The following is a 25,456-nucleotide window of genomic DNA, read 5'->3' as shown; positions in this document are numbered from 1 at the left end:
TTGATGCCAATTTTATTTCGTTTGTGCGGTAGGGTTACAAAAAAAAACATACCCACCCCTAAAAATCTAGATTTCTGCTTTGCTTGTAAATAAACAAAATAACATGCTCATATTTTATCTATAATAGTAACAAAATTTGTGGAATTTTGTTTTGAAAGTTTCAGCATGAGCTGAAGCTTCCCATTTTGTAGTTGGCAGCACAAGGGTTCCACACATGGAACAGAAAGGGGTCACAAGTTCGAACCTGCATTTTCAGATCATAAGGGGTTGAGGGCACTTTAAACTCTCTTGCAATCGCTCTTAACAGCAAGTAGAATTATTATTATTCAAAAGAAGTTGTGTCCCCATCCTCCTCTGCAGAAAGTATAACCACAACATAGGGTCTAAGGAAGAGTAAAAAAGAATGCAATGGTTAATAGCAGGGGTAAAATAAAAGTATTTATGTTAATACTTTCACTTACAAAAAATAGATTAACATGCCAAGCCACTTCTTTTTCATAATCGTCTATGAAAATAGTAACAATGAGTAAACAGCAATTTGTAAACAAAACCACATTCTACACTAACCTGGTATTTTACAAGCCACTTACTATTTTTGTCCATCCTTGAATTTCTATGTTGATACCAACCCATCCTTCCATATTGATATGGTTCTACCAATACTAGGATCAGCCATTTTTGTCTGGTGGTTGTACTGCTTCCAATTGGTTGAAGCATGATGCTAATGTTACCATTGTCCTGGGTTTGATCTCCATGTAGCTAGAGCTTCATTTTGTTCCAAAGCCATAGACTGTACTCCCAGCATAGCCAGCTGTTTCACAAATGTATGCCATTTGGATTCGGTGAGAAAATATGGATGAATCTGAACCAAATGTATCACCATTTACTGGAAAAGAACTCAGAAAGCATACGCCCTACTATGAAGTGTCCGTTATGTCGATCTTGAAGCCAGCCCATACCACCTACCCAAACATCCATCCTATCCAACTTTCTATTGCCACCTTGAATGTTGTTTCAGAGAAGCTTACGTTCACACAAAAAACCCGTAAACTTATTCATGGGCACAGAATGAGCCCCAAAATATCATTTTAAAATAACACAATTTTTAAAAAATAAAGAGTTAACAAGCTCTACTCAAAAGATATTATTTCTAATTATCTTTTAAGAATATTTGTGACATTCGAAATGAAACAAATATCACCCTTCTATTCTCTGATAAAGGTTTCATACAGTACAATGCTGGCCCATCTTAAATGCCTTTTTGTGTAAATGAATACTGACATGGAAGCAAACTATAATCGAAGCGATTTCACTGCTAATAAGCATCAAGTCCATTTTTCTAACTTTTCCCATTCTTGATCATCCTATTGTGTAGAGACTAGAAAATCTATCAAGCAGTGCAAATCACTGATAAGACACTTGTAACACACTGCAAGACATAACAAGATTTGTTCCTGCACTGGCAGATCTATACCTAATGCAAAGTTTGGGAAAACTCATTAGAAATAAAAAGTAAAATATAAGACAAGTTTCTATAGGCTGTTGTTTTTGTGGACAGTTCATCCATGACAGAAAAAACTAATATAATAATTTATACATGTTCACAGACATAGACAAGGTAGGGCTCTCTAGACACTCCTGTATCTCTCTCTAATACAGCTCACGACTGCTCTTGTTGATCCTGCCACTCTGGTTAATGCTCACTCTTCTATTTTTCTCTGATCTTTCATTCAGCCACCCACAAAGGCAAAATAAACCAACTGTCCCGAGGACATAAAACTATTTGATACAACTGGCCTTCAACTAAAAACAATTTTTAAGTTAATAAAGAAAAGAAAAATCAGGGAATTCTAAAGTAAAAGGATTTAATTTAGTCACTTGATTAGAAAATAATAATTTTTTTTAAATAGCTTACATGTATATGGCATTTTATACTTAAAAGCAAGTTCTACACAGTTCTCATTTGATCATAACAGTCCTCTGAGTTTGATTAGAGATGGAAAACCAGGCTCAGAAAGACTCAGTTAATGTGATCAAAGTCACAGTGCTTCTAAATAAATGGTGAAGGCAGAACTTGAACTGGATCTTCTTTCTAGTACAATGCTCTCCATTATGCTACAGTTAACATTGTCCTTCACCCCACATAGTACATGTGATAGCATGGATAACTTAAAATATCCAGTAAAAGAATCATATGTATTTAACTTTGGGATACATTATGACTTATACCTTCCCAACTATGCTTGGACTAGTGAGACTAAAATTTACTTTCAATTCTTGTGAACGGCAAGAGGAGGATCGGTTACTAAAAAATTACCACAAAAAAACCCTAGACAAATCAGCAATAATAGAGATGTATTTCGAAAGAAAATAAGTAGATGAACAAGAAAGAGTTAAAAACAGGTTTTATGGACAAGTTCTCCTAAATAAGTTTTCAACGCATACACCTTAATCCAAGTAACATCACCATTCTTATAAAGTGAGCAGAAAGCCTCATTTTGTCTTCTAGGAACAATAAACTCAGCAAGAATAAACCTATCCCATGCAACAAAAATATTAAGAACAAGCAATTTAATTGCAGAACAATAATGGTTTAAATATACACAATGGAAAACTTTCTTCACTTCCATCAGCTAAATAAATAACATGATGCTGTTGGGAAAATGAAAGATGAAAAGTAGATACACATTATGAAATAAAAAGTGAGGAAAATAATTTTTCTAATCACTAGATAAATAATCATTTTCTTTTTAAAGCTGCAAGTTGGGTCCCTCAGATCACAGAACTCATATAATCCCATGCAAACAAACAAAAAGAAGCTATACTTCAGACACTTAGTATGTGTCCACTTTTCTGTGCCTTAGTTTCCTCATCTGTAAATGAGGACTCAGGTCTAGGAGGTTTTTTCCAATTCCAAGTCTATGATTCTGTGGCTACATCACAATAGCATCAAGATGTCTACTTTTCAACACATCAACCAGGATTGATTTTTATGTAGTTGAGGCAAAAGGAAAAAGAAATGAGTCAAGATGCTCAATTTAAAGTAAGTATAAATCCTGGCACAAACAAACCATTTCAGTTAGCTACGTTTCTGATGCTGTTCCCTTCCCCAACCAAAACACATGCAAGTGTATGGTGGAGGAGGGTGGGGAGGAGGATGCAAGTAGTATAGCAAAAAGACAAAAGCCCAAATGACTGCCTTCAAAAGAGTAACTGTTCCCAATTTGATGGAATCTAGGGACCTCCAATGAAACCCTCACAGAAAACATCAGTCTCTTGTGCTTTTTTTTCCTTCCCTCATCTTTCCTCACCACTCAAATTCATCTGGTCAATGAAGGAATTCTTTTCCTCACTCCCAAAGCACATTGTATTGGGGGGGGGGGCAATGAGGGTTAAGTGACTTGCCCAAGGTCACAGAGCAAAGCACATTGCATTAATAAGAAATCACATAGCTTGATTTCTAATATATGTATTCCTTTTTAAAATATATGTAAAGGTTCACTTAAATTTTAAAGATAAACTAGAAAATACAGAATTCTCTCTCTGTACATTCAAACACTATATAATTTAAAAGTACAGGTTCATGAAAAGAATTATAGCAGAAAGCAGGGGAAAAAATAGCATAGGTCAGTGATATCTAGAATATAAAATCAAAGCTATCATTTAACCAAACTACAAAAACAGTTCAAATTAAATGCCTAAAGATGACACTAGTAAAGTCACTTGAATGTAGGCTACCTTCTAGATGTTAAAAATTCTGAATAAAAAAAGTTGACTATAAAAGTAGTCAATGAAACCCATGAAATCTCTCACCCAGGCTGCAGGAAGATAATGAACATAATTAGAGTACCAACTGGCATTACAAAGAAAACATCCCTCCAGGATCAAGTCTGCAACAGCCTTGAAGTATTTCTGAGAAGTGAAGGAAATTGGAAAAAGATTTGGCTACTAAATGATGCCCCAAGTATGCCCCCTCTTTGGAGAGGGAGCTCAAAGTCAAGGACAGAAACTCCTGTAAGGAAAAGTGAATAAAGATTACATTCATCATGCCTTCCCAGGCCTAAAGCAAACCAAGGATTCAGAAAATACATAGCTAGAAGAAACTATTTACTAGCAGTAGTTGTGCATCTAAAATTTTAAAAAACCTTTGATATATTATTTGTGTAGCACTTAAAAGAGATCTTGTTATTCTTACTAATATTTTAAAGACGCTTGGCATAATCTTTAATCACAAGGGTTTGTAATACAAACAACTAAAAATATCAAAAATACATCACATGAATATGTTAAAAGAACTAGGAGATCCTTTTAAAAAGTTTTGGCATTCTATTTTTATGTAGTTTTCCAATGTTCTGTGCTTACTAAGAGTTTAAGGATACTTAAATGGCATAACTTTAAGTACAATGAACTTTCAATAGAAACACTACAGATATTAGTGGGGCCTATAACACAAAAAGGTTAAGAACTTCTGAACTAGAGTATCAAAAAGCATGTATCCTATTTTTTATGGTACTCAAATATTATATTCTTATTAATAGTTTAAAGACATTTAATTGGCATACTCTTTGAGTACAACTTGCCATATTAACATTACGCACACTTTTAAAATGACATATATGTGTGCATATAAAACAAGAGGATCCAAAAAAGCTTTGGCATCCTTTTTCTGGTACTAAAAAGATGTAGTCTTACTAATAGTTTAAAGACACTTAACTGATATAACCACTGAGTACTGATGGGCTTGAAATAAAAACCAAATATTTAAAAATATTTTTCCATCTTAAAACATTTTAACCATTTATGGCTTTAATATTTTCAAACATTCTTTGAAGTTTGAAAGGAATAGGAAAACATGGTGATTTTTTCTTTCCTACAACACTACCACAAGGTACAAAAAAAAAGTAAATTAATCTTTAGGGAAAAACAAATCTGGTGTGTCAATCAACACAATCATCCAGATACAAACTCAGCAAACGTGTGGAAATTTATAAATTTCCTTTCTCCCAGGGACAGGAAAAAAGGAACCCATCAGGGATGAAATTTCTATGGACTTTGGGATTAAAAACAACTACACCACTACCAACACGACAACCTCCCTTCCCTATAGGTGTTATCGAACAACATACATTATCCACTTTCTGGCTTCTTCCAAATTTCAACTAAAACCTCACTTTACTACGAGTAGTCCTTTAAAAGAAATAGAAAAACAAACAAAACAGAACAGAACAAAACATCCAAGCCCTATCCTCTTCCCCAACATGTGCTACTGAAGAAAACACAATATCCATCTCCTGGCTTCCAAGTCTCAACTAAAATCCCACCTTCCAAAAGAAGCCTTTCTGTAAAACCAAAACCAAAACAAACAACTCGCCCCCAAATATGTGCTACTGAGCAAAACACATCAATCCATCTCCTGGCTTCTTCCAAGTTCCATTTAAAATCCCATCTTCCACAAAAAAATCTTTCTTAAAAAACAAAAACAACAAAAAACCCTCTTCCCCCCCAATGTTATCGGGGAGAACCAATATCCACCTCTTGGCTTCTTCCAATTTTCAACAAAACCCCCACCTTCTACAGGAAGCTCTTCCAGGTCCCTTCCAAGCTAGCTAGCACCTTCCCTCCCTCGGTGATTATCTCCCACAGACTGGGTCTTTCTCTGGTTTGCACGTCGTCTCTCATTCAAAAAGTAAGCTCCTTGAGGGCAGGGGCTGATTTTTTGCCCCCTAAGCAGTGCATTTCCTTCAATAAGCATCTAAGAAGCCAAGCACTAGAGGCAAAAGACCGCCCCCCCTCCCCCGGGAGCTCCCAACCTAAGCGCAGAGAGTGAGCCCCCCCCCCCCCCCGTGCAAACCCCCAGGCAGCCCTCCCCAGTGGGCGCTTCCTTCCCGGGGGCATCCCCCCGGCTCCCGTTCCAACAGCAAGGGCAGACGTTTTGCAAAAGAATGCCCACCCCTCAGAATGGGAATCACGGTTCTTCCGGAGTAGAAGACCCGGGTCAGGGGAGATTGGGAGCCTCCTCGGGGGGCAGGAACACTCCCCCCGCCCCCCCTCGGCCTTTCTTTGTATCCCCCCCCCCACTAAGCCCACAAAGCCTGTGGTCCGGAGCAAGCTTTAATAGAAGCGTAAAAAAAATAAAACGAAAGGACTATTTTTTTAAATAAATGCTTCCAGTTCCGGGGTTCCCCGAACCCCTCCCTCCAGAGGGGCGTCCACCCCCGCCCCCACTCAAACGCTGGAAGAACCGGGGTCCGGAGCCGGGGGGAGGTGCGGGTGGGGGCGGGGTACTGGCGACCACAAAGCCTCCCAGGACCGAGCCGCGTCGATGGACGCGGTGCATTCAGACGGGGGTGGACATTTCATTTCGAGTGACTGATGTGACTGAATTTGTTCGTTTGGAAGGGGTGCAGGGGGCCCTTCGGCCACTCGGCGTCCGATTGGCGCGCCCGGTCCTTCAGGTGTGAAGAAGGCATTCCCGCCCGAGGCCGCCGCCTGCCCCCTCCCGGGCCCGGCCCCGCGGTCCGGCGGCGGCGGCCAGGCCTCGGGCCTGGGGAGGCGGCGCCGGCGGAGTGACCCGCGGCCCAAGCAGCAGGCGGGGTCCGGGGAGAGCGAGGCGCGAGGGGGGGCACAAAGGGCGGCGAAACAGAGGCTTCCATGAGGCGAGGGCAGCAGAAAGGAAAGGGCGCCGGGGCGGGAGCGCAGTGGGTCCCTCCTCAAGGCCGGGCCGGGCCGGGCCGGACCGGAGGGCGGGCCCCGGCCGTCCAGCCCCTGCCCCCGCCCCCGGCGCGCACGAGGCCCGGCCCCGCCGCCGCCGCCGCCGTTCGGGGCCTAAGCCGAGGCGGGAAGCGCCGGGACCCGTCGCCCACAATAGGGAGGCGGGGAAGGAGCCGGAGCCGAGCAAGCCAGGAGAGCGCCGCGGGGGGAAGGGAAGGGGAGGGGAGGGTGTGGGGAGAGCGGGAGAGGGAGGCCGGGAGCGGGGCGGCCCGAGAAGTTGGCCAAGGTGCAGCCCCCGCAGCGAGCGGGAGGGCCCGGCCCCGGCCCCGGCGGCCTGCGCGCAGCCCGCTTCGGCCGCGCGGGCCTCCTCGGGGAGGGGGGGGTGGGCCGCACGTACCTGGTTGAACTCCTCGCCCACATCAGCGTAAATGTCTATGTGATCCACACCGTCCGCCATTTTCCCTCGGCTGCCGCTGCCGCCGCCGCCGCGGCCACCTCCAGCAGCTCGGTTCACAGCAGCAGCAGCAGCGGATCTAGCGGAGGGGGGAGGGGGGATCCATTGCGTCACTTCCGAGTCAGGAGGCGGGAGGGGTGGGCGCTGTGGGCGGCGGGAGCTGGCGCTGTGGCGGCGCGCTGTTCGCGGGCCTAGTATTGCGGCTGCACCGAGCGGGAGGTGTGGGCAAGGGGCGGAGGGCTTCCCCCCCACCACCACCATTTCAACCCCACCCTCTCCCGCTATAAGGCGCGAGCTTGTCCGCTTGCTGCCAGCCGTACTTCTTGGGGTCTTCAGGGAGGCCTGGGAAAAGGATGATGGTCTGACACGTGGCACAGCCTTCGTTTCCTAATTGTTTGCAATTAGAAGGAGAATGTTTACGTATATAATTTGGGAATCTAGTAGCATCGGAGGCCCCTTTTACTTAACACCCACGCATCTCCGTTTCCCTCCAAGTCCCACACCCGCCTCAGTTAATACAGCTCCAGAAAAAGAAAGTGGTTCGAGCATTTGCATGCATGCCGCATTTGGTTTTGCATGCTGCATTTGCCTTTGCATCCTGCACGTCTGGCCATTGCCGCTGTTACCTCATTGCATGACCCCTTCTCCAGCCTCTTCCCCTGCCACTCATTCTTTCTCTTCGTTTACACTGACAATTGGCTGTTATGTTTCCTCCCGGGAGGGTGGGGGGGGGGGGCGGGAGGAAGAAAAAAAAACAGCAAAAATATGCCGTGTATATTATTAACGTTAAAGTGTTTTTTTAAAAAGGGTCAGTCGCTGAGTACTGGCCATATCTTCTGATTCTGTAAACCCTTGTGTCAAGGGACCTTCTTTTTTCTGTCTCTAATTATGTTCCCTCACAGGATTACTTTCCCTCCGATATTCCTCTAGGAAGGTGAAATCTGGCTGAGCTTTCCGGAAACACTGGAAGAGAGGAAAACCATTTAGAAATTCATTTGAACTGAAAAAAAAACTATAAAGGACCTATTATTTGCTATTGAGGTAGTCCAGGGTTGAGAGAAGAAAGGGAAAGAAAGATTAAAAATGGGTGAGATTTCAAAAAGATAATCGATACAGCTTGGAAATCTGGAGAAAGCGAAAGGAATAAAATATGTAGTTGTACCCACAGGAATGATGCTCGTGATAATGCTTTTTCTATGCATTATTTCCTAAAACAAGGGAGATAATAATCTAGCCTTCCTCCAAATTTTGTTCTCTCTGTTAGGGGAAAAAAACAAAACACCAAACTGACTGTATGAATGATTTAAGAAGGTTCATGAGATCCTACAAGAATTCTAGGAAAGGATATTAGAGATTCTTCTAGACTAGCTCATCATGATCATGACTTTGACTTAAATTTCAATATGAGGTTTGGATTTTTTCAGACTGAAGTGTGTAGTGTTCTTTAATCCATCGGACTCCTATAATGTTGTTGATCATTAGGGCAGGTATTATTCAATCTCATTCATTCCTCTACAACCCAGCTGACTGCAACCCATTCCTGTCCTCTTACCTTGGGAGATTTTTTTTGTCCATATCCTCCTGCAAATCCTCCTTAGAGGATCTGTGCAAGGCTAGGGTTAGTTGTTTTGTTTAATTTTCTCTATGTGCTATGTGCTGTTTGGTGAGACCTTGATCTTCATCCTGGGACCAACCCTGCTCAGTAGCGACTTTGCTGGATGCTATCTTTTATGCCCCTTCTTTCCAAGGCAGCATAATACATTATGTGTACTAAACATTGTGTCTCTGACACATACTATCTATATGATCCTTTTTTACAGGTCATTTAACCTCTTCTTTGTTCCTTGTACCTTCATTTCACCTCAACCTTTCTGTGAGGGAAGCAATTCTTTAAGACTAATTGGTGGGGCAGCTAGGTGGCTAACCTGGATGCAGGAGGTCCTGAGTTCAAATCCTGCCTCACACACACTTGACACTTACTAGTTGTGTGACCCTGGGCAAGTCACTTAACCCCAATTGTCTTACCAAAAAACAAAACAAAACATAATATGTACCTAATGATGACATACTCTGCCCCCCCCCAAAAAAAAAGACTAATTGGAGATTCTGATAGAGGGAGTTTGTCCAGCAGGAACTTCCAACAAGAATGGAAGAATTTGTCATGTTTAAGAAAGAAATACCTGCTTTCCCTCTCTATGTACTCCAAATTTTTATTTTATTTTATTTTATTTTGCTGGGCAATGGGGGTTAAGTGACTTGCCCAGGGTCACACAGCTAGTAAGTGTCAAGTGTCTGAGGCCGGATTTGAACTCAGGTACTCCTGAATCCAGGGCCAGTGCTTTATCCACTGCACCACCTAGCTGCCCCTGTACTCCAAATTTTTATGCTTTTGAAATTAGGATCTGATTCTAAGCCATTGGGCATTACCAGAGAGAGAGAACATAGAACAGGGATCTTAACTTTTTTTTAGGACATGGACCCCTTAGACTGTCTGGTGGAGTCTATGGACACCTTCTCAGAAGAGTGTTTGTTGCCTTACACCCATAACTGAAATCTGCTCATCATTTCTTATAGCACAATAGTATTCCATTACAGCCATAGACCACAACTTGTTCAGCCATTCCCCAATTGATGGGCATCCCCTCAATGTCCAATGCTTTGCCATCACAAAGAGAGCAGCTATAAATGTTTTTGTATGTGTGGGTCCTTTTCCCTTTTTTATTATCTCTCCATTTCTCACCAGCTGAACTGCTTTGGGGCTTCTCCATCATGCCCTTGAGCCAGGTACCTTCCCCCACTCCCCTGCTTTTCAAATTCTTCTTATGTTGCCTTTCTCCCATTATATATATTTTTGGTGAGGCAATTGGAGTTGTGACTTGCCCAGGGTCACACAGCTAGTTAAGTGTCAAGTGTCTGAAGCCGGATTTGAACTCAGGTCCTCCTGAATTCAGGGCCAGTGCATTATCCACTGTGCCACCTAGCTGCCCCTCTCCCATTATATTTTAAGCTCTTTTCAGGCTGGAACTATCTTCTTTTTTTGTGTTTGTATCTGCAGCACAGCACAGTTTCTGGCACATAGTAGACACTTAATAAATGTTTGTTGACTGACAGGAGAACCAAGAGACATGTCAAAACCATCAAAAGAGGAAAAAATCGGGAGGGCAATTAATAGTGTTGCAGAGAAGTCAAGGAGAAAAGGCCATTAAATTTGGCAATTATGAGGTCATTGATCATTTGGGAGAGATGAGTTTCATTTGAATGGGGCACAAAACAAGGGGGACAGGAGGGGTATGACTAACAATAAACAAAGACTGGGGGCTTTGGAGTGCAAGCAGGGAGGGAGGGATGGCTAACAGGAGTTCAGCAAAGCAAGATATATGATTAAAATATTCTGTTATCAGCAATGGAACTGAACATAGAATAATCTGAATAAGTCTCAGAGTCTAAACTGATTCAAGTTCATATCCCTCTCATTGGTTTGTTGTTGTTGTTTTTTTTAATGGGGGTTCTAATCTGTCTCCCCAGTTTAGGGGGAAACTGACAAAAATCACTGATAAACAAATTTAGGTTTTTTAAGGGGTTATTGAAAGATAGCAAAAGAAAGAGAAAGATTGAGAACAGAGTTCCTATAACCTGATGATCCTAAACTTCTCAAGTCCTCTGCCACCACCACGCTCGGAGCTCTCTGCTTCCTCCTTCCTGTTCCCCTCCCAGAAATAGGAAGTTCTTCAAGCTGATTGGTTGACTGGTCCTGAAGGTGGTCAAAGTTCAAAGTTGTTAGCTTCTGAGAACAATTACTTTCTTAAGTACCCTTAAGTACCAGCCAGATATGTTTACTCTCTAGTAAGGGATCTACAGTCAGTTGCCTTATCTAATTCAATCAGTTTAAATCTCCTGGTGGGTCCCTGAGTATCTGCTAAATCCATTATCTTAATACTGAGGGTTAGGAAAAGGGTAGCCATGGGAGATTTGAGGAGGGAGGAGAAGATTTAGATTTCCTCTCCGTAGTAAAGATCCAGTCAAGATTATATAACATAAATTTGTAGTAGACTGAATCACCATAATTTTATAACTATCTACAGCTCCATTCAACAGCACATGAATAAGAGTGGTGGGAGTAATCCAAGGTTAGGGTTTGGCAAAGCATTATAGGACAAGGGGCCAAGGGATTTAAGTGCATAAAAAGAAGATTATATGGGAAATGACACACTATTATACACAACTTGCTTTTTTTTTTTTGAAAAATTATAATTAATTCAACTCATCCCTTTCATAGCTTTTGTTTGTGTTGTCCTCTGAACTTCCTTCTATTCTCTGTATTTTAAAACACGCTTTTATCCTTTTTTTTACTATCACAAGTTGTCCTTTCTTTCCCAACCCTTCCCTCCTCCCCCAATAAAAAGGGGGAAAACAGAATCCTTATGACAAATAAACAGTCAAGGAAACCAAATCCACACATCTGTTATGTATATTTTGTACCTTGGGTTCATCATTGGTCCTCTAGCATCATAGTTGGTCATTGCATTATCAGAGAGCTTAAGTCTTTCAAAGTTGTTTTTCTTTACATGGTTGTTTATTGTATAAATTGTTCTGTTTCTGCTCACTTCACTTTGCCATCAATTCATACAGGTCTTCCAAGTTTTACAGTATATGTATATACAGTGTGTGTGTGTGTGTGTGTGTATGCACATGTATGTGAATGTGTATGTATTGAACTGATGACAAAAGGGACCTTTTCAAAGAAAACACACACACATCTTGGATATTAGACAGAGAAACTCAATACAAAGATTGTTACTAGAAAACTATTACTTTTCTCATTTTAACTGCATAGATTTTGTCTATGCAAAAACTTTTCAATTTATATAATAAAAATACTCTATTTTGTCTTTTGTGATCCTCTTTATCCCTTGACTGCTCATGAATTTTCCCCCATCCATAACTGTTAAAGGACATAGGCTTTTAAAAATGTTTAATGTATTTTTATTTCATTAAATATTTCCCAATTACATGTAAAAAATGTAAGCATAATTTTAAAAAATTTTGAGTTCCAAATTCTCTCCTGCCCCTCCTCCCTCCTTGAGAAGGTAAGCAATTTGATATTGATTATACATGTGAAGTCATGCAAAACATTTTCTTATTAACTGAGATTGCTTTTTAATAAGGAAAAATAAACTTCTCTCACAAAGTACATCTATGACATCAAAAGGATTGCATACTATAAATTTCTTTTTAGAATTGCTATGTGTAACAAAACTTCATTTGATAGGAAGAACCTGGTGCTACACACAGCACATTGATATGGCCAATTATACATAGAGCAGCTATGTATCATTGAATGGCTCAATTTACAGATAATTCAGTGGAAAGAATTGCTTATTTATCTGAATATCCTTTTCAATTAATTGAGAAATTTAAATCTTACTAATTTGCATTGCAAGTGGATATAGCAACAGATGGAGTTAAAGATGCTTTTTTTGATATAGATATAAGAAATTCTCTTGAAACTGATGTTAGAGAAGATTTGCTACTTTTTAAACCTTTTGGTAGAAATGCCACATCAAGAAATTTTTAATGTAATAATGGATTTTTTAAAAGTGAAAATAATATAATTAGGAAAATTGATACATTTTTTAAAATTGTGCCTTATGAGAAATATAAGAAAGTAGATACCTGCTTATTAATTCATATGACTGGTCTACAGTAGCTATTCTCATTTTATTTTAAAGACCTAGATATTTTAAAATATAAGTGTATGAGGAATCTACATCAAAGAAAAATATTAATACTGATAATGTACTCCATTTTTTACCTCAGCTACCAGAAACAATTTAACATAGACCTAATATCCAAGTATTTCTAGTTAGAGAGATGTCCAAACTTCCATAAACCCTTCTGTCCAATATGACTGCCCCAAAATGATTTCAGGAAATATAGGAATCTTGAACATGGGAAAGATCCACAACATGCAAAACTGCAGTTTTGAGTTGACATTCTAGAATAGTCAGTACTTGCTTTCTTCCTGGACTATTCCACTTAAAGACCAAAAAATAATTCCTTTCTGTATCATTATCTGAACTTTGACTACTCTTCAAGAGGACAGCACTCTTAGATGGGTACTGGAACCAGTCACTTCAGGTCAGTAAGGATACAGTATAAGAATCCTATCCAGACAAGTTTGTTTTATCACCGTTAATCCTTTTCCTTGTGAAAGTATTGCTTCTTAATTTTTCAGCTGAACTAAGACTTTAAATATGCTTCCAGATCTATTTATCACAGAGGGGGAAATGATACATTTGGTCTTATTTTCTCTTAACATGAATGACTAGGAGACTTGTCTTATGATAGTGAGTTTTCTGGTTTATCAAACAGAACAATAACATTTTTTATTGTTTGAATTTCTTATTTGTGCGAAATGTTTTTCTGTTAAAGCTGCTACAAAAACAATATGTCAACCTGAATTAGTGATTGAAAAAGAATTATAAGTAGCAATACCACTGATGAAACTCCATGTTTATAGAATCTTGGCCCTGAAAAAATATCACATTAATAATAGTTATCATTTTTATGTTATGAAACATGAAAATTGTAAAGAATTTAACATTAAGTATATACATCATTATTTTCTATTGAATGTTTGAAGTTTTTTTTTTGCATTATAAAGTTTTAGCAAATTCTACTTTTATTTTGATAAAGTAGATACTAAATATTATTGCTTGATCATTTTATTAAAAGTATCAGGAGTTGGAGGGAAGGTATAAAATGTAGAAAATACTCATTGCCCCTCAAAAAAAGGGAGAAAATACTAGTGTTTAAATATGGGAACCACTGCCTTGCGGCACAATTAGGTCCTAAATACAGAAGAAAATCCCTCTGCCCTGGATTTGTAGAGCCTGGCACAGATTCTACTAAACCTATCAGGAACCTAAAAGCTTCTACATAAATGAAAACTGCCCTGTTTTAGAATAATTGAAAAGTTCAGACCTAGATCCCAATCTATACTGCAACTGGATATTTGGACTCAAGACTTTTGCATGGCATTGAGAAACCTACAATTTTCATGGGTCACACCCTTCAGTTAAAAATGAGAGTGCTTTTGAAAGCCATGTTATAATTACCCTAGGCCATATTTGATTTAGTTTTATAGCACTTGTTCTATGTTTTCTCATTTTTGCTCTCATTCTTCTTGTTTTATATGAGTTTGTATTTTGAAATTCAAAAAAATTCTACTTGTCATTTGCCATAATTATTGTTTTTATGACCTTTTCCCTATAATATATCTAAGTTTTTGCTTTTAAATTTTTTTTAAAGATTTTTTTTTTTTAAGTGAGGCAATTGGGCTAAGTGACTTGCCAGGGTCACACAGCTAGTAAGTGTTAAGTGTCTGAGGCGGATTTGAACTCAGATACTCCTGACTCCAGGGCCGGTGCTCTATCCATTGTGCCACCTAGCTGCCCCCGCTTTTAAATTTTTTAACATTCATTTTTTATAATTCTGAATTCCAATTCTCTCCCTTGCTCCAGCACTTCCCCAACCCATTGAGAAGGCAAGCAATATGATATCAATTATACATGTGAAATCATGTAAAACATTTCAATATTAGCCATGCTATAGGAGGAGGGAAAGCAAGAAAAATAAAGAAAATGAAAAAATATATACTTCAATTTACACTTTGAATTCAACAGTTCTCTCTTTGGAGGTGGATAGCATTATTCATTATGGCTCCTTATTGTCTTGGATCATTGTATTGATCAGTCTACTTAAGTCTTTCACAGTTGATCATCCTTACAATATTGCTATTACTATGTACAATGTTCTGGTTCTGCTCATTTCACTTTCCATCAGTTCACATAAGTCTTTGCAGGTTTTTCGGAAGACATACTGCTCATTATTTCTTATAGCACAATAGTGATCCATCAAAATCATATATCACAACTTGTTCGGCCATTCCCCAATGAGGGCATTCATTCAACTTCCAATTCCAATAGCAGTACAAATAGAGCTGCTATAAGTACATATAGGTCCTTTTCCTTGATTTCTTTGGGATACAGACCTAGTAATGATATTTCTGGATCAAAGGGCATGCTCAATTTTATAGACATTTGGACATAGTATCAAATTATTCTCCAAAATAGTTGGACCAGTTCACAACTCCACCCAACATGCAATAATGTCCCAATTTTCCCATATCCCCTCCAGCATTTGCCATTTTTCTCTTCTGTCACATTAGCCAATCTGATAGGTATGAGGTGATACCTCAAAGTTGTTTTAATTTGCACTTCTAATCAATAGTGACTGAGAGCATTTTTTCATTTGACTACAGAAAGGTTGATTTCTTCTGAAAACTGCTTGTTTATATCCTCTATATGTTAATTGGGGAATGGCATCTATTTTTATAAATTTGGCTCAGTTCCCTATATGTTTGAGAAATGAGTCCTTCATTGAGAAAATTGCAGTAAAATGTTTCCCCCGTTTCCTGCTTTCTTTTTCATTTGTGCTGCATTGGTTTTGTTTGTGCAAAAGGTTTTTTTTAATTTAATGAAATCAAAGTTATTTATTTTATTTCCCATAATCCCCTACATCCCTTGTTCGGTCATAAACTCTTCCCTTATTCATAGATCTAAGAGGAAAATTTTTCCATGGTCCTCTAATTTACTTATGATATCACCCTTTATGTCTAAATCCTTTATCCATTTTGACCTTAACTTGGTACACAGTGTGAGATATTGGTCTATGCCTAGTTTCTGCAAACTACTTTACAGTCTTCTCAGCAGTTTTTGTCAAATAGTGAGTTCTTGCCCCTAAAGCTTGGATCTTTGAGTTTATCAAACACTAGCTTACTATGATCATTTACTACTATGTATTGTATACCTAATCTATTCCATTGATCCAACACTCTTTCTGGGCTAGTGCCGATTGTTTGATGATACCACTTTGTAACATAGTTTGAAATCTAGTACTGCTTAGCCACTTTCCTACATTTTTTTTCATTGATTCCCTTGATGTTCTTGACCTTTTGTTACTTTTTTTCTTCTGGCTTTTATAACTCTTTCTTAGTTTGATTAGCATGGCACTGAATAAATAAATTAATTTAGTTAGAATTCTCACTTTTTATTATATTGGTTTGGCTGACTCATGAGCAGTTAATATTTCTCCAGTTGTTTAGATCTGTCTTTATTTGTATGAAGGGTATTTCATAATTATGTTCATGGAGTTCCTGTGTCTGTCTTGGCAGGTAGATTCCCAAGCATTTTATATTATCTGAATTATTTTACATGGAATTTCTCTATTCTTGTTTCTGGGTTTTGTTGGTAACATATAGAAATGTTAATGTTTATATGGGATAATTTGTATCTTGCAACTTTCAGAGTTGTTAATTGTTCATTTCAGAGTTGTTAATTATTTCAACTAGTTTTTTAATTGATTCTCTAGGGTTCTCTAAGTATGTCATTCTATCATCTGCAAAGAGTAATAGTTTTGTTTTCTCACTGCCTATTCTTATTTCTTCAATTTCTTTTTCTTGTTTAGCATAGAAGATTATTGAATAATAGTGGTGATAATGGTCATCCTTGCTTCACCCCTGATCTTATTGGGAAGGCTTCTAATTTATCCCCATTAAAAATAATTCTTGCTCTTGGTTTTAGAGATTTACTGCTTATCTTGGTTTTTTTTTTTTTTTTGGTAGGCAATTGGAGTTAAATGACTTGCCCAGGGTCACACAGCTAGTAAGTGTTAAGTGTCTGAGGCCGAATTTTAACTCAGGTCCTCCTGAATTCCAGGGCCGGGCTCTATCCACTGCACCACCTAGCTGCCCTACTTATCTTGTTTTAAGCTCCATTTATTTCTATACTTTTGGGGGGGGGCAATGAGGGTTAAGTGACTTGGCCCAGGGTCACACAGCTAGTAAGTGTCAAGTGTCTGAGCTGGATTTGAACTCAGCTTCTCCTGAATCCAGGGCTGCTGCTTTATCCACTGTACCACCTAGCTGCCCCCTATTCCTACACTTTCTAGCCTTTTTTTTAAATAGGAGTGAGTATTGTATTTTGTCAAAAGCTTTTACTGAATCTATTGACAATCAAGATTTTTTGTTGCTTTTGTTACTGATATGGTCAACAGCACTATAGTTTTCCTAATATTAAAAAAGCCCTACATTTCTAATATAAATCCCATCCAGTCATAACATATAGCATAGTTTTTGTCACAAATGTGATGTATTGATGTACTCATCTTGCTGGTATTTTTATTAAAAATTTTTACATCAATATTCATTATGGAAATTGGTCTATAGTTTTCCCTGTGCATTTTTGCTGTCCATGGTTTACATATCAAAACCATATTTTTGTCCTCGGAAAGAATTTAATAGGACTTATTTACCTATTTTTTCAAATAGTTATTAAAATATTGGAATTAATTGATCTTTAAATGTTTGGTAGAATTTGCTTGTAAATCCATCTGGTCCTGGGGATTTTTTTCTTAGGAAGCTCATTTATGGCTTGTTCAATTTCTTCTTCTAAGATAGAGTTATCTAAAAGTATTCTGTTTCCTCTTCGGTCTGGGCAATTTTAATTTTTGTAGATATTCATCCATTTCACTTAGATTGTCAGTTTTATTGGCATATAATTGGGCAAAATAATGAATAATAATTGCTTTGCTTTCATCTTTATTTGGTGTGCATTCATCCTTTCCATTTTTATACTGGTTATTTGGTTTTCTTCTTTTTTTTAATCAACTTAACCAATGGTTTATCTATTTTATTGCTTCCCCCTTGCCCTAAAAAACAGCTCTTAGTATAAATTTACTAGTTCAGTGGGGTTTTTGCTTTCAATTTTTAAAATCTTTCCTTTGATTTTCAAGATTTTCATTTTGGTGTTTATTTTGAATTTTTTAAATTTGGTCTTGTTTTTTAGTGTATGCCCAATTCATTGACCTGGTCTCTTCTTTCTTTTTTGATAAAAGTTTTTTAGCAATATTAAAATTTCCTCTAAGTAATACTTTGGCTGCATTGCATAAATTGTGGTTATGTTGTCTCACTGTTGTTATTTCTCTTAATGAAATTATTGATTGTTTCCATGATTTGTTCTTCAATCCACTCATTCTTTAGTTTAGATTATTTAGTTCCTAATTCATTTTAATCTATGTTTCCAAGACTTTTTATTGATGTAATTTTATTGTTTTATGGTGCCAAAGTGTGCATTTAATATTTCTTGTTTTTTGCATTAGTTTATGAGGTTTTATGCCCTATTACATGATCAGTTTTTGTGAAGGTGCCAAGCACAAGTGAGAAACAAGATATACTACTTTCTTTTTCCCATTTAGTTTTTTCCAGAGGTCTATCATATCAAACTTTTCAAAAATTCTCTTCATCTCCTTACCTTTCTTTCTTTCTTTCTTTCTTTCTTTCTTTCTTTTCTTCTTTCTTTCTTTCTTTCTTTCTTTCTTTCTTTCTTTCTTCTTTCTTTCTTTCTTTTTGTAGACATCTAGTTTTGAGAGCAGAAAGTTGAAGTCCCCCTCTAGTTTTACTATCAATTGCCTCCTGTAACTCATTTAACTTTTCATTTATTAATTTGGATGCTCTGCCACTTTGGTGCATATATGGTTAGTTTTATATTTACTTCATTATCTATGGTACTTTTTAGCAAAATATACTTTCCCTGTTTATCTCTTTTAATAAGGTCTATTTTTGGTTTTGCTTGTCTGCAGTCATGATTGCTGCCCCTGACTCTTTTTTTTTAACCTCAGGTGAAGCATAAGAGACTCTGCTCCAGCCTCTTATTTTTAACTGTGTGGTTTTCCATTTCAAGTGTGTTTCTTATAAACAATCTATTGTTGGATTCTGGTTTCTAATTCAACTTGCTATCTTTTTCTTTTTTATGGATGAGTTAATTTTATTTCACCATTCACAGTTATGATTAACTCATCTGTTTTCTTCTCTCTTTCTTTTACCCTGTCCCTCCTCAAAAGTCTTTTTTTCTTCTGATCATTGCCTCCCTTAATCTGCTTCCCCTCCCCCTTATCACACACCCCTTTCTCTTATCCCCTCCCCTCCTACTTCCTTTTTGAGTAAGATGGATTTCTTTACCTAACACTCTGTGTGTTTGTGTATTCTTCCCTCTTTGAATCAATTCCACTGAAAGTGAGGTTTAAGCATTGCTTGCTGTGCCCCCCCCCCCATTCTACCCTCCACTGTAAAAGTTCTTCTTTTTATGTGATATTATTTTCCCCCATTTTTCCTTTCCTTCCCCCTGTGCATCCCACTCTCCCTTCTATTTTTTGATCATCCCAACATAATTAACTTACATTCATGTCCTCTGTCTATGTAGATGATTTCTAACTATCCTAATATTATAAAGCTCTTAGGAGTTCCAAATCTTATTTTGCCATATAAGAATATAGACAGATCAACTTTATTAAGTCCTTTATGATTCCTCTTTTCATATTTACTCTTTTTCATTGTTTCTCTTGAGTCTTGTTTTTTAATTCTACTTAGCTCTGATCTTTTCATCAGGAATACTTGAAAGTCCTTTATTTAATTAAATATCCATTTCTTTCTCCTGAAGGATTATACTCAGTTTTTTCTGGCAGGTTATTCTTGTTTAAAATCCGGCTCCTTTGCCTTCCAGAACATCATATTATGATCCCCTCCATTCTTTAAATATGGAAACTGCTAAATCTTGTGTTGTCATGATTGTGACTCCATGAGATTTAAATGCTTTCTTTCTGCTTCTTTCAAGCAGATCTTGGAGCTCTAGAATTCGGCTATAATATTCCTGGCAGTTTTCATTTTTGACATCTCTTTGAGGTGATTAGTGAATTCTTTAAATTTCTATTTTACCCTCTGGTTCTAAGATATTGGGATAATTTTCCTTTATAGTTTCTTGAAATATGATGCCTAGGCTGTTTTTGGTCCTCGCTTTCAGGTAGTCCAATCATTCTTAAATGATCTCTTCCTTGCTCATTTTCCAGGCCAGATTTTTTTTGATATTTCACATTTTATTTTTTTTTTCTCATTCTTTGATTTTGTTTCTTCATGTCTCATGGAGTAATGAGATTTCATTTGCCCAATTCTAATTTATAAGGAATTATTTTCTTCAGTGAACTTTTGTGCCTCATTTACCATTTGGCTAATTCTCTTTTTTAAGGTGTCATTTTCTCCACTATTATTTGTGGTAAAATATGAAAGTTTTTAACAGTCAGTTAGGATACTGAAAGACGCCAGTTTTTCAAGGACCACCCTTTTGGGAGGAGATGAACAGTCCGCCTGCTGCGCATGTCAGACTGCCTGCCGGGTTTTTGACTTCCGGGGTGGAGAGAACGGGAGTAGGCCTTTTTGCCTGCTTGGCAGGACTCCTGACGGCTCGGCATGGTCTCTCTCTCTCCAAAGGTGGCCTTTTCGGTTTGGTGAGTTTTTATAAGGAATATAGACTAAGCCTAGACTTAGACGATTTGTATTGTATTTCTATTTTCCTATCCTTCTAATCAACCATCACCTTGTGACTACATACAATAAAGGCTCTATCTAGAAAACCAGAAGCTTCTTCCATTACTAGTCTGGGAGAGAAATTAGGGAAAAGTTAAGTAGGGGAGATTTATGATCTAATATCCAATTTTAATCTCACATATTTGTGTTTCTATTACCAAGCTGTTAATTCTCTTTTCATAGTGGTCTTGCATTACTATAATTTCTTTTCCAAATTTTCCCCCTACTACTCTTATTTGATTTTTAAAATGATTTTATTTGATCCTTCTTTAGCTCTTCCAGGAATTTTTGTTGGGCTTCTGTCCAATTTGCATATTTTTTTCCTTTGAGATTTTGCTTATAGCTGTTTTCATATCATCTACTGAGTTTGTGTTTTAATGTCCCTATCACCATAGAGCTTTTTTATGGTCAGGTTCTTTTTTTGTTCTTTGCTCATTTTCCCAGTCATTTCTTGACTTTGAACTTTATAGTAAAAGTGAGCACTGTCCCAGACTTTAGGGTTTTTTTGTTTTTGTTTTTTTTCCACAGCTAGTTATGTAAGTTTTCAGTGCTTCCAAGGTGGTATGATTTGGGGAGAGATATGGCTTTTCTCTCCTGGTCTGCATTCTGGTCTCTTACCCAGGAAAGGCCTATGCTCCCCTGCCACTACAAAACACTTCTCTCAGCCCTCTATCTGCAAGCTAGAACTTTGTATGAAAAAGGGAGTTGCCAAATATATAGCTTCCTGTTCCCATGCTGAGTTGTCAACACAGGAATTCCCTGCCATTTCTCTTCTCTTTTTTTTTACCTATTTTCCCAAATAGTTTATATAGTATTGGGATTAATTGTTAAATGTTTGGTAGAATTCTCTTATGAATCCATCTGGTTCTGGGATTTTTTTCTTAGGAATGTTCTGTTCAATGGCTTGTTCAATTTCTTTTTCTAAAATTGGGTTAAGTATTTTATTCTTATGTTAATTTGGGTAATTTATATTTTTGTAGATATTCATCAATTTCATTTAGATGATCAAATTTATTGTCATATCACTGGGCAAAATAGTTCCTAACAATTGTCTTAATTTCCTCTTCATTTGTAGTGAGTTCACCCTTTCATTTTTGATACTAGTAATTTGGTTTTCTTCTTTCCATTTTTTGGTCAAAATAATCAATCATTTGTCTGTTTTATTGTCGTTGTTGTTTTTTCCCCCATAAAACAGCATCTATAGGGTCATCTAGGTGGCACAGTAGATAAAGCACTGGCCCTGGATTCAGGAGGACCTGAGTTCAAATCCACACTTCGACAATTGACACATAGTAGATGTGTGACCTTGGGCAACTCACTTAACCCTCATTGCCCCGCCCCCAAAAACCCCAACAACAAACAAACAAACAACAAAATGCCAGCGTCTAGTTTGATTATTAGTTTTAATGGTTTTCTTACTTGTAATTTATTCATTTCTCCTTTTACTTTCAGGATCTTTCAATTTGGTGTTTAATTGGAGGGTTTGATTTGTTCATTTTCTAGAATTTTTTTTTTTTTAGGTTGTGTGCCCCAATTCATTGATCTGCTTTTTCTCTATTTATTGATGAAGCAGTCTAGGGATACAAATGTTCCTCTAAGTACTGCTTTGGCTGCATCCCATAACTTTTGATATGTTGTCATTTTCTTTAATGAAGATTTGTTCTTTGATTTGTTCTTTGACCCACTTGTTTTTTTAGGATCAGATTATTTAATTTCCAATTAATTGTTAATCTCTTTCAATTGTCCATTATTAAATATAATTTTTATTGTATTGTGATCTGAAAAGGATGTGTTAGTTTTTCTGGTTTTCTGCATTTGGTTGTGAGGTTTTTGTAAACTAATACATAGTCAATTTTTTTATAGGCCCCATATACTGCTTAAAAGAAGGTGTATTCCTTTCTATTGCCTTTCAATTTTCTCCAGAGATCTATCATATCTGACCTTTCCAGAATGTTATTCACTTCCTTAACTTCTTGTTTTTTGGGGTTTTTTGGTTAGATTTATCCAGTTTAAGGTCCCCCACTAGTACAGTATAATCGTCTATTTCTTCCTGTAACTCATTCAACTTATTCAAAAATTTTGATGCTATAGCATGCCATCTCTTTCTGACTAGTTGTCCAATCCACCTTCAGATCTCTAGGCTGAGAGGTCCCAAAGTTGCTATTGTTGCTGTTGGTTGCCACATCTAAAGACTATTGCTAGTGTTGCCATAGTGTGCTCTCCAGGCCAGCCCCAACCTCAGTGTCACAGACCTCTCCTTCCAACCTCTTCTGTTGTCTTAGGCTGGAAAAACGTCTCACCTAGCCTTTTGTTGGCTAGTTGTTGTTGTTGTTGTTGTTGAATCATTTCAGTCATGTCTGAATCTTCATGACCTTATTTGGGGTTTTTCTTTGCAAAATAGGGGAGTGCTTTGCCATTTCCTCCCTCCAGCTCATTTAACAGGTGAGGAAACTGTAGCAAACAGGTGACTTGCTCAGTCACATTAAGTAAATGTCTGAGACCACATTTTGAACTCAGGTCTTCCTGACTTCTAGTTCTAGTGCTCTATTCACTGCACCACCTAGTTACTCCAGAATTTGATTTGATGTATATTTTGAAATTGTTTGGAGGGGTATGTTGGGAGAGCTCAGTTAGGTTGTTACTTCTACTCTACCATCTTGGATTTTTTTTTTTGCCCCAATTTTTATGTTTTCAAAGATTTGGGTTCTAAAAATTACTGAAAGTGAGATTCATTGAAGATTTATGTAGTTCATACATGGTAACACTAATAGTATTGCTATAACCAAGCTTAGAACAGTCTCGTTGGTGCAACTCACAACTCATTTATGTTTTCTTCTCCTGTGCAGTTCTTGTCCATGTTCTTCTAAAGATCATCCACAGAGGAGTCATTTCACATGCTAAGTACCTTCCAAAAGGTCTTTTTATATTTGTTGGCCTGTCCATAAACATTTCTTGCTCTTGTTACATGTTCATACATTTCTTGAATGGTTATCCCTCATATCAGCTTCTTGTGCATAGGTCTCCTTAGAAATATGATGTAGCAGGGCAGCTAGGTGGTACAGTGGATAAGCACCAGCCCTGGATTCAGGAGGACCTGGGTTCAAATCCAGCCTCAGACACTTGACACTTACTAGCTGTGTGACCCTGGACAAGTCACTTAACCCTCATTGCCCCCACCAAAAGAAAAAAAAGAAAGAAAAGAACAAAAAGAAATATGATGGGGGCAGCTAGGTAGCTCAGTGGATAGAGCACTGGCCCTGGATTCAGGAGGACCTGAGTTCATATTCGACTTCAGACACTTAACACTTACCAGCTGTGTGACCCTGGGCAAGTCACTTAACCCCAATTGCCTCACTAAAAAACAAACAAACAAACAAAACAACAAAAAGAAATATGATGTAGCTTATTTGAGCTCACTTGGCATGTCTAAGCATTGACCTTTAGGTCATCAGTCAGTCAATCGACATGGATTTATTCAGTGCCTTCTCTGTGCCACACTGTGCTAAGCTCTGGGGATACAAAAAAAGGCCAAGACAGAAGGAAATCACATTCTAATGGAGGGAAACAATGGTCAAACAACTATGTAATCAAGATATATATATATATTTAGATTTTAAACATCACTATATATATATATATATATATATATATACACCACACACACACACACACATATATATATATATATATATATATATATATATATATATATATAGTGATGTTTAAAATCTAAATGTGTGGTTGCCTTAAATTAGAAGCTTTAGCACCAGTCTTTGGGCATTAAGCATTTATTGAAGCATACTAGGTATTAGTAAAAGAGAACATGTGGAGTTCAGAAAGTTAAAAAAAAGCCTATCTAGCCTAGAGTTCCAGCCTGGTCTGGTTCTTCCTCAAGTCCTCCTCCATGAGCCTGCTTCAACCATGAACTGCCCCTCACACTGAGTGTGGAAGCTTTTTATAGGTCTGGAGGATAGGCAGTCCTTACATACTGCTTCAAGCTGATTGGTTAGCATCATCCAAATCCATTGGTTCACTGGCCTTGAAGGTGGTCTTGAGTTGAGTTCAAAGTCCTTAGCTTCTGAAAACAATATCTTCTTTTTAAAAAATAAAAGTATTTTATTATTTCCAGTTACATGTAGAGATAGCTTTCAGCATTCGTTTTACAATAAGATTTCCAATATAAAAATTTTCTCCCTCATTCCCCCCCCCTCCCCCAGACAGCAGGCAATCTGATATAAGTTATATGCACACATATACACACATATACAAATACACACATACACATATACATATACACATACACACATACACATACATAACAACATTAAACATATTTTTGCATCAGTCATGCTATATAAGAGAAGCATCAGAGCAATAAGGAGAAACCTCAAAATAGAAAACAACATCATCAAAACAAAAGAAATAGTGTGGTTCAATCAACATCCATATTCCATAGTTGGTTTTTTTTTTTCTGGATTTGGAGAGCCTTTTCCATCATGAGTCCCCTAGAACTCTCTTGCTACCATTGTATTAGTGAGAAGAATCAGTCCATTACAGTTGATCAACATGCAATGTTGATGATACTCTGTATAATGTTCTTCTGGTTCTGCTCATCTCACTTCATCATCAAGAACAATATCTTCTTTTTTTTTTGTTTGTTTGTTTTGTTGTTTTGGTTTTTTTTGGGTGTTTTTTTGGAGGGGCAATGAGGGTTAAGTGACCTTGCCCAGGGTCACACAGCTAGTAACTGTCAAGTGTCTGAGGCTAGATTTGAACTCAGGTACTCCTGAATCCACAAGCCAGTGCTTTATCCA

General features: G+C 37.8%; 1 protein-coding gene across 1 annotated transcript in view; it reads right to left on the bottom strand.

Moving 5' to 3' along the window:
• Positions 1 to 6,360, bottom strand: part of CPSF6 (cleavage and polyadenylation specific factor 6) — a 40,502-nt gene extending 34,142 nt beyond the window's left edge. The window contains exons 1-2 of the mRNA XM_043967687.1: positions 6,232 to 6,360; positions 732 to 862 (exon numbers count right to left, since the gene is read on the bottom strand). Coding sequence (XP_043823622.1) covers positions 732 to 862; positions 6,232 to 6,360 — 260 coding nt within the window. The remainder of the gene's footprint in view (positions 1 to 731; positions 863 to 6,231) is intronic.
• Between the last annotated feature and the right edge of the window lie 19,096 nt (positions 6,361 to 25,456).

This window comes from Dromiciops gliroides, chromosome 5 (assembly GCF_019393635.1).
Source record: "Dromiciops gliroides isolate mDroGli1 chromosome 5, mDroGli1.pri, whole genome shotgun sequence".
NCBI classification, from domain to species: domain Eukaryota; kingdom Metazoa; phylum Chordata; class Mammalia; order Microbiotheria; family Microbiotheriidae; genus Dromiciops; species Dromiciops gliroides.
Note: the sequence above shows the minus strand (reverse complement) of the source record. Positions and strands in the feature narration are given on the sequence as shown.